General features: G+C 34.0%; 2 protein-coding genes and 1 long non-coding RNA gene across 3 annotated transcripts; 2 read left to right on the forward strand and 1 right to left on the reverse strand.

Moving 5' to 3' along the window:
- Positions 1–75: 75 nt before the first annotated feature.
- Positions 76–637, forward strand: LOC130496076 (uncharacterized). The gene is made up of 2 exons (XM_056987840.1): positions 76–264; positions 354–637. The coding sequence occupies exons 1-2, from the start codon at positions 124–126 to the stop codon at positions 564–566; spliced, it is 354 nt and encodes a 117-aa protein (XP_056843820.1). The 5' UTR covers positions 76–123; the 3' UTR covers positions 567–637.
- An 83-nt stretch (positions 638–720) lies between these two features.
- LOC130496075 (protein FAR1-RELATED SEQUENCE 3-like) lies at positions 721–5,292 on the reverse strand. The gene is made up of 2 exons (XM_056987839.1): positions 1,058–5,292; positions 721–987 (listed from the first exon to the last, which is right to left on the reverse strand). The coding sequence occupies exon 1, from the start codon at positions 4,644–4,646 to the stop codon at positions 1,965–1,967; it is 2,682 nt and encodes an 893-aa protein (XP_056843819.1). The 5' UTR covers positions 4,647–5,292; the 3' UTR covers positions 721–987; positions 1,058–1,964.
- Positions 5,293–5,874: 582 nt separating this feature from the next.
- Positions 5,875–6,790, forward strand: LOC108810629 (uncharacterized). Its single transcript, XR_001943146.2, has 2 exons — positions 5,875–6,291; positions 6,565–6,790. It is a non-coding gene; the product is annotated as an uncharacterized LOC108810629 (long non-coding RNA).
- Positions 6,791–10,357: the final 3,567 nt, after the last annotated feature.

A 10,357-nucleotide genomic window follows, 5' to 3' on the forward strand; every position in this document is an offset into this window, starting at 1 on the left:
AAATATACTTTTACTTTTCTCTCTCTCTCTCTTCCTTTAAAAAGAAGTCAGACGATTTCTCATTCTTTATCTCTCTCTCTCTCTCTCTCTCTCTCTCTTCCTTTAAAAAATCTTCTACTGAAGATGGAATATGGTTCGGGATCGTCCAGGAGAAGGCCAAAATCTGGTCGGAAATTGTGCTCATGTGCCTTAGAGGCGACCATATATCAAGCTTGGACAGAGAAGAACCCAGGGCGACGATTTTATGGATGTCCGCGGTACAAGGTATGGCATCTGATTATACAACTTGTTATCTTGCAATTCCATGATGAATAATGACTCGAATAATAGATTGGATTTGGATTATGTGACAGGAGCCAAATGGATGCAACTTCTTCTCCTGGTTTGATAAAGAGGATGGTACATTATGGCAAAAAAGAGCTTTGCTTGAAGCCCGGGATGAGATCCGAGAGCAGAGTCTGGTGATTGAGCAGTTGAAGGAAACAATTGCGGAACTGAGAAGCAATTTGGAGAAGAAAGAAAATGAAGATGAGATTGTTAGGAAGTTTGAAGACTTCTTTGTTTAAGCCAATGAATCCATTTGTATGTTTAAGAAGACCTCTATGTTTAATAAGACCTCTATGTTTACTACGGAAAACTACAGAAAACTACCGAAAACTAAGGAAAAACTACCGAAAACTAAGGAAAAACTACGGAAAACTACGGAAAACCACACAAGTCTTAACTTAACACAACATCACATACATAATCCAAATAAGAAACACGTACAAGGAGATCCACATACAAGTCTTAACAAACAAAGACTTGTATTTACCGAAAATTAAAGACATACAAGTTGTTCAAACAAACTAACACTTCTCAAACACGTGGGATAAGTAGTTTCAGAGCTGCAATTTCCGCAGCCATGTCGTCCACCTCCTTCCTTAAGCGGCGAACCTCTTCCTCAACTCCGATGACCCATGGCTGACGGAAGTGGAGACCATCATCCTGTCAGTTTCACATTGTTATTACATATTGCATTATCTTTCGGAAAAGAAGGGAAAATCCATATTTTTACCTCAAACTTGTCGCAAGTGAAGTACTTGCGGCCTGGTGAGAAATCTTTATCTTTCGGATTAGCTGAAACCTCGTTGACAATTCGTCCCCCGCATGGGCAAGATCTTGGAATCCCGTACTCAGCATCGCATGTATATTGAACCATGTCCAAGTGTTTCTTCGTTTTCTTCATCTCCCTCCTTTCCTGTTTTTCAACCCATGGATCCATCTCGAGAGAAAGATGACTGAATTGTAATTTTGAGAGTAAAGTGAAGATGAGGAGAGTCGAGGAGAGATAAAGGTTGTAGAGAGATGAGGAATGTGTGGTGAATGAGAGAGTAGAAGAGATAATGTTTAGAAAGCCCGCCTAAAATTTAAAATGTTTTGGAAAGCCCGCCTAAATTTTAACTTAGTTCTCCCTAAGATAGTTGTTGTACAGAATTTACAAATAGTTGTACATCGGGTGATTTCCATTTATTTCAGTATTACAAGTATTTATATATTTTTTTAGTAGTTGTCCAATGATATATAAGATTTCATAATATGATTATTGGTGTTTCGCGTAATTAAAGTGTCTATAAGATCTCTAAAACGAAATCTCATCTTCAGTATTCACATATTTAGCAAAGTGAGTCCAAAAGTGTATGTAGTATGTTGGGTGGTTGTTTTGATTCTTGAATAATAATTTTTTATCTTATGTTGGATAGTTGTTTTGATTCTTGAGTAATAATTTTTTATCTTCTATTGGATAGTTCACTTCACTATAAATATCATTTGATGATGCAACTTTGTAAAATTCACACTCAGTTCGAAATTCAATTTCAGATAGTTATACCAGCATCAATATCAGTTCGACATAGTTGTACAAAGAAAACAGAGTAAATTCACACTCAATTCGACTTAGTTGTACAAACAGAACAGAGTAAAATTCAAACATTTCGATTTCCAAATAGCAACCATTGCAGGCTTTGTCTTGGTCGCCTTTTATTTTGTGTCCTTGGCCTACGCTCCCCTGCTGATGGAAACCGTTTCACTCTTTTTCTTCCCCTCTGCTCAATGCGCTTAGGAGCCAAGATCTTCTTGTTTTTTATGTAATCCGGGACATCCCATTGGCTCCTATCCGGAACCACATATATAGTCCTGTAATATGCCAATGCCCACAGCTCTGTCCAATAGTATTTAGATATCAAATCTTCTAAATCGAAAACGTGATTGCTATCACCTTTCTTAGAGTAGAAAATGAAAGCGGCTAAGCCGTGGACACAAGGATACTTTTCAATGTCAAAGAACCTGCAACTGCAGCTTTTGGCTAGTAAATTCACCAAATACGGTTTCCCATCTCTGCCCATGACACTGTATTCAAGGTGAAAAGCATTTAGCTCCGACACAATTAGGCATTCTGCTTCCCCCCACGTGTCATGCACAAAGTTTTCCACTAGAGGCACCAGTTTCCGCTCACTGGATCCTCGAACTGTCTCTTGCCTGTGCGTATTAAACCAATCTGCAGTTTTTTTAACAATCGTATCCAACATTGGTATTAAAGAGTACCTCCTCGCGTCTTTGAACACGCTGTTCATCGACTCCACAACGTTGCTTGTGTCAATGTTGTATCTATCTCCTGGAAACCAACACCTCGCCCACTTTTCTTTCTCACTACTTTCCTCAAGATACTTCGCAGCAGATGGATACCGAGTCTTGAAACCGGAATAAGCAGCATCGAATTCAGGCACTGTGTAAATCCGAGCAATGTCCATAAATCTAGCTTCAACAACATCCTTGTTGACGTTTGGCACATGACCTCTCACATTTTGCGCCAAATGCCATATACAATGCGCATGATGAGCCATCGGAAACACACTAGCTATGGCATTTATGAGGCTTACATTTCTGTCACTCATAAATACCAACTCCGATGAATCCGGCACAACACTTTTCAACATCTCAAAAAACCAAGTCCAACTCTCCTTATTCTCGCCATCTAATACACCAAAGGCTAACGGATAATGGTGCCGATTAGGATCTTGGGCAGTGGCAAAAACGAGTACACCACCATATCCATTTTTCAGAAATGTGGCATCCACTGTTATCACTTTCCGCATCACTTGAAAACCTTCAATGCTGGCTCCCAGAGCGATGAACAAATATTTGAATTTGTCTGACTCATCCAATTCCACGCTTGATATTGTCCCATAATTCATCTTCTCCAACATGTACAAATAACAGTACAACATCTGGTAACTTTCTTCCGGAGTCCCACGCAAAACATTTACAGCTTCGTTTCTACCTCGCAAAGCAGTGGAGTACGATACCTTCACACCAAGTTTGTTCCACACAAGTTCGATAATGCTTTTAGGAGGAGGAGTTTCCATTTGTCCAGGATAATCATCATGCAATAGAGATGCAACTAGCTGTGGTGTTCCTTTCCTCCTTGAGTTGCATTTACTCTGACTTCCACGAGAGCATGTATGCAAGTTCGAGTACGTTCTAATAGAGAACGTTTCACTCCGGCCAATTTTTGCAGCTCGTACTCCCCATTGACAACCTTCCTTCGGACATTTTAACACTAATCGCTGCTTATCCGATTTTACCACCTCAAACCCAAAACTATTCGAACATGCTCCTCGATCCACCACTTCTTGCACTGCCTTTTTACTAACAAACTCTTGTTGTATTTTCAACCCCAAACCGTCTTCCCATGCCTCCATAAATGGAACTGGTTTGGCAAGAGGAGGTGCCTCTATATATCTTCCACGCATTTCTGACTCTTGTGTACCATTGTCCTCCATTCCACCAGCATTACAATCCTCTCTTCCACCAGCATTACAATCTTCTCTTCCACCAGCATTATCATCCTCTCTTCCACCAGCATTATCGTCCTCCATTCCACCAGCATTACAATCCTCTCTTCCACCAGCATTACAATCCTCTCTTCCACCAGCATTATCATCCTCTCTTCCACCAGCATTATCGTCCTCCATTCCAACAGCATTATCGTCCTCCATTCTATCAGCATTATCATCTTCCTTTCCACCAGCATTATCATCCTCCTTTCCACCACCATTTTCATCCAAATTAACTTCTTCATCAACTGCTTCCAACATCTCCTGAATCGCCACTATCCCCCGCTCAGATTGTTTTTCAACTAGAATGTTGCCACCATATAAAGTTATGGCTCTATCTCCGAAATCATTGTCATTCGAATGCAACACTTCATAGTTCATACCTAACGAACTTCGTTTACCTAACGAACTTCGTTTGCCGGCTCTTGAAAGTTGCTCGGGGAGTTCTGATCTTCTGATGATTTCCACATACAATATGCACCTGCGGTTCTCTTTATCAAGAGACAATAGATATACACAAAGGTCTTCATCATCAAGAATGATAAATTGTTCCTCAGACCCAATCAACAGTGGAATATAACTCAATTTCAACTTCACTGAACTTTCATCTATCCCAAGCTTCTTGCATATCCGTGCTTCTACCATTGAAACAGTTATATCGTCCACTTCATTCTTAATCACTACACTATACATGTGACCTTCGCATCTGAAATGTATGATGACGTTGTTGCTCATTGGATCCTGACAAGACAACCATTGAATATCATTCATTATGCATCGAAATATTCCAACATAATTAATTATTAACCGTTCTCGTTCAGTAATACTAGTATAACTAGCTGTACAACAAATATCAGTAATACTAGTATTACTAGCTATACTACAAATATCAGTATTACTAGCTCTACTATAGTTTCACTAGTTCTCCTATCTTAGCCGTATTGATTTTCAAATCTACAATCAATGTACTACGATTTAACTCTCCAATGCAGCTAATTTCACTCATAATGGACCAAATCGACCTCCGGCAACATCTACATCCATTCCAATCAGGTTTTCTCATCGAGGATTGCAACATTTATACATACATACCCGTTTTCACCTTTCCAGTACAGTGGAAGGTAGTGCAGCCTTTGATTGCGAACTCGATTGATATAGATAGGACCGAAGATCGATCTTCGACTCTGGAGCTTCGGATTGGGGAGGCAAATCGAAAGAAAGGAACTGAATTGGAGGAGGGCAGCTCAGTGGAGGACGAGAGCGTCGTGCATCGTTTCTCGATTTCGTTTTTCGATTTTCTTTATTCCACAACGCAGAGACGCAAACGCAATTCCACTCTCGGTTCAATTGAGAGGTTCAATTGCAACTGGTTTAATTTTCTTTATTTTCAAATTTAATTTTATTTTAGCTGAGGTCAATTTCGTAATTGCAACTGGTTTAATGAAATAGGAGGGTGTTGAGAATAGGGGGGGATATAAATGATTTAGTTTTTTTGTAGGAGGGCATCTGAGGATATGTCTCGCCGACGACTCTCTTCGGGGAAGACGATCAAGCTCGTCTTGTCTTTTTTTTTGTTCTTTTTTAGTTTAATATAAAACAAGGGCATTAAGGTAATTTAATCTATTAATGAATGTTATTTTTGTGACTTTCCCCTTCTAGTGCTATTTTGGGGACAAAAACTTCAAAGATGCTATTATAGAGAATTGCCCTTTTTGTAACCTTTTAACAAATATACATAAATAAGAAAAATAAATAAAATCTCTATAATATTATCTGATAAGTCACTTTCATATGTAACATGGTCACGTTAATTTTTAAGATGGCTAGTTACAAAGTTATCATTAATCATTTAATTTTAATACCTAACTGTCATTACTAAATAAATATTGAAAAATTTACGTCTAGGATCACTTTATGGGTTTATAATTACAGCACAGGTCACTTTTTGCTATTGGAACACTTTTTCTTAATGGGATACACGTTTGGTTATCTACTAGTTATATGCTAACCAATAAGTCAAAACTTAGTTTCTCTTCTCTCTCCTCTCCCCTTTTCTATTTCATATCTCTTCGCTTCTACCTCACTTTTTCAATTATTATCCTTTTTTTCTCCCATTCTCGGATTCAGATCTGACCTCATGAAAAATTATTGAATCCATTTTTTGGCCAAATATGCCGAAATCATCACTGTTGCTCACCACCAATCTGTCCGAATCGCGTTATCAGTTTAATCTTCACTGCAGCGACTTTGCTTCGTGTCAAGAACGAAGCTCCTCCTCCAACGAGAAACAATAGCGTCTTTTGCATCAAAACAGAGGAGAGAGAAAAATTCAAAAAGTTGATTTATCTGTTCTACCGAAAGAGAGAGAGCTCTTAGGCTTTTGGGCATCTCGCGAGATTTTTACAAAGAACTCATGGTAAGTTTAGGTTTTTGTTTCTCTGTAATCTTTTCTATCAGGATGCAATTTGTGTTTAAACCTTCTAAAGTTTCTCTCTTTGGGGTTTGGATTGGGCAAATCGACCATGGTTAGTTTCTAATCTGAATTAATTTTCTGTAACCCAATAATAAATTTTTGAGTTTTCAGCTACATGAGCTGTTTTTTTTTCCTGAACCTAATAGGTTTTCATTGTTTGGGACCTTTTCCAGAAAGGAAGATTCGTGTGTTCTCATTATGTTTTTCACTTTGCAGGCCAGGTCCTTTGGGTTCTTCGTTAGTGGATGATGCACTTCTAGCCATTTCCAGAACATCACGGTTTTCCTAGTGATAAAACAAATTCTTCATGTGTTTATGCAAAGCTTTTGTGAATTAGTGTACATATGGACAGTCAAATTATGTGTACATGTGGACGGTCAAAATATGTGTACATGTTGACGTTATTAAAATAGAAAACTACTCTTGTCAAAATATTTCAATCGTTTGTGTGACTTGGTACGTATTTTGACAAACAAAGCTATAGAAAGATAACTATATAAGTGTAGTCAGAGCTTTGAATTATTGAATATTAAAAAGTTCTGATTCAATAAATCTTATCATTTCTTGCGCATGATAGACATTGGCAAGCCCAAGTATATGCACACAATGCACATGTGGCCGATCAAAAATATTTACTTACTTGTGTACATGTATATATGTTTAGTAACCAGTATACACATGGATATATGATCTAGTGTACCCATGGATAAACACATTTAGGTGTACACGACCTTGTAGTTGTACATGTGTACATAAGCTGGCCACAGTTCATACCTATTTAATAGCACAATGAACACTGTCCACAGTTTGTACATGTATACATAAGATGGCTACAGTTCATACTTCTTCCATAGCACACTGAATATGTTTATTTGGAATTTGTCTAGACCGTGAGACAATTAACGCTGATTAAAAGTTTAAACCTTTATACATAGAAGCTCTCTCGAATCTGTAGAATGAACTTGGTATAGATGGATAACATATCTATGTACATTACTCATTTATACAAATTTACAATATACATGATGACATTGTACACTTGGCTATGGCTTGCTCATCAAAATAATGTACACTTGTACAACGAAGCTTATGTACATTACTCATTTATACAAATCTACAATTTACATGAGAATTTTTTTTTTTGGGTTTAGATTGCACAATTAAAAGTTTGGGGGCAAATTATAAAGAAAATTGAACAAATTAGCAGTTTGAAAAGGATTTGAAAATTAACAAGAGTGGAAGGACCAGATCTGCAAATAATCTAAAGCTGCCATTGTTGCTAAAATTAAGCTCTATCTTTGATCTACGACTGAAGCCTTGACGATTCTGGCAACCACGACTCTGGTCCAATCATAACGACCACAACAAGGACGAGATGAGTTCTTCTTGAGGGGGATTGTCAACTTCCTTTACATCACATGCAACAACGAGAACAAAGATCTAAGTCGGAGATGGAGGAAAAACTTGAAAATCAGAAATAAACAAACAAAAATGTTTACTCAACAAAGTTACAGAGATGAAGTGTCATTTGTTGTCCGTCAGAAAAGAAGAAGACTGTGGTGGAGGAGGGTTATTTTGGTTGGTCAGAAAAAAAGTATAAAGTAAATTTTACAGAAAGAAGATGAATTAAAGTGGAGGAGAAAGTCAAACAAATATTAAAAAAAGAGAACGAACTAGACTTTGTTGTAGTTTACATTCGGTTAGGGAAAAGTGCCTCAATAGCAAGAAGTGATCTATCATGTAGTAAAAAGTCATAAAGTAACTAAAAGTGTAAATCTCTCATAAATATTGATAAGTTTTCTATTAGGATTTTTATTTCTTTTTCCATTTTTATCAAATCTACATAAATAAGGAAAGAATAAATAAAAAGAAATTTTCTACAAAATATGAAATATGTATATCCATATATAAACATATTTTATTCTATTAACCTCTATGTTTTATTCAAAACAATATAAATGAGATATCTATAAATAATAATATATTTTTATTTATATAAGAAACCTTAATTTAACGAAAGTTAACAAAACAAATAAATTAGCTATTTTTCCATAAAAAATAAATTATTCTGTTACTAAAAATATATTTTTGATCAAATGATTGGAAATGGAAATAAAACTAAAATATAAAGATTATTTAAAATAGATAAATATATTATCTAATAGAAACAGAATTAAAACTTAAATATAAAGATATTTAAAATAGGTAAATATATTATCTAATGTCGTATTGTGTAAGCAATATTTATACTTATTATTTACTTCAAACCAGAATTATAATTCAAATGTGAGACTGAATTAAAGAAAAATAATTTTTTAACCATATAAATATTTTTGATCGTAGTAGAAAATTAAATAAGCATATATATTTTAAATGGTGTAAACTAATGAACCAATCATCTAATTTCATATTTTTAAAAATAAATTGTGTAAATTAAATAAACATTTTAATCAATGTTAGACTGAAAATTAAAACTAATATGCTTACTTGAACATAACTAAACTAATGTAATTAATTTCTCAAATTTTGAATATCATAACGTTCTAGACACTAAATGAACAATGAATATTAAAATATCACATGTTTGGATTTGCTTCTACAACTTTGAATCCCTCAACATTTTAACATTTCTAGTTTTGTCCAAAGAAACATTTAACAAATTCTATAAACTTTTATAAAAATATATGTATTAATCTAAGAAGAAATAAACTAATCATTATTAAAAAAAATATTTTAGCATAACTAGAACTAGAAAAATTTGTGACTCAATTCAAATATTTAATGAAATCATATACCTATACATAATAACTAAACCAATCCAAATTTTATTTAATATTATTCAAAATAATACTTCTTTCATAAATTTAAATAAAAATGACTTAAATTAATAAGCAATTGAAATAAAAAATGTAACCAACTATTACAGTTTCGATATTTCGTAAATATTTAGCATTTAAAAGATAATTAATGATGTTGCATTATGCAAGTTTATATTGATCATCATTTTAGCTTTTTCATTTTCTTTTGAAATAATATATATAGTTTATATTGATCATCATTTTAGCTTTTCATTTTGTTTTGAAATAATATATATATATATACGATTACCCAAAAATTTAAAATATAAGTTAAATTTAAAAATAAGAACAAAACTAAATATAATAAAATAATCCGAAATTAGCCTAATTAAAAAAATTGGTGTGGCTTTTTTTTTGTAACTGAAAAATAGGTGTGGTTCATTTCAGAAAAACACATGTCAATATACATATATAATAAAATTATTGCAATAATAGATTTGTAATTAAGAAAATGTAATTAGTTATAAATTTATATATATATATATATATATATATATATATATAAATTTAAAAAACTCAAAACTAAAGAACAATTTAAAATGAAAAAGTAGTCAACTATATTATCTACAGAAAGTATGCTCTTAAAATAAAGCAATAAATTAAGCAGTCTGACGATGTTGGATTTAAAATAAGTTAAACAGTGGCATACCCTTTAAGTACTAAAAGTAGGTAGATATGCCGTAAGTATTTTCATGATAAATTTTCTTTACAGTGCCTAACATCATTATATTTTCTCTACGGATCTACGTCTTTATGAGAAAAGAAACATATAAACTCAGTAAGAAGTCTATGTAAAAAAGTTTAGTTTTACATTTGACCGAACTTTTGTTTTTTCATAATAGAATTCATCGTAAGTTTATGTCAAATAGAGATTACCTCATAAATTTGCAAAATGACAGTTTTGGATTTCGTTGACCAAAACTTTGATTTCGTTGAATAGGTTAATTTTGTGTTGGATTAAAATTTTAAAAGATTGACTAAAATAAATTTAAGTGTAAACTTCAATTGCAAAAACTAATTTAAAAAATAGACCTACATGACACTCTACAGACGTAACTGAAAAGCACGTCAACATTTTCATAGACTGAATATGTAGTTTACATAGAAAGATATATTAAAACTGAATTTGTATATTATTCTTTAATTTTTCA

The sequence above is a fragment of the Raphanus sativus genome, chromosome 6 (assembly GCF_000801105.2).
Source record: "Raphanus sativus cultivar WK10039 chromosome 6, ASM80110v3, whole genome shotgun sequence".
Taxonomy (NCBI): domain Eukaryota; kingdom Viridiplantae; phylum Streptophyta; class Magnoliopsida; order Brassicales; family Brassicaceae; genus Raphanus; species Raphanus sativus.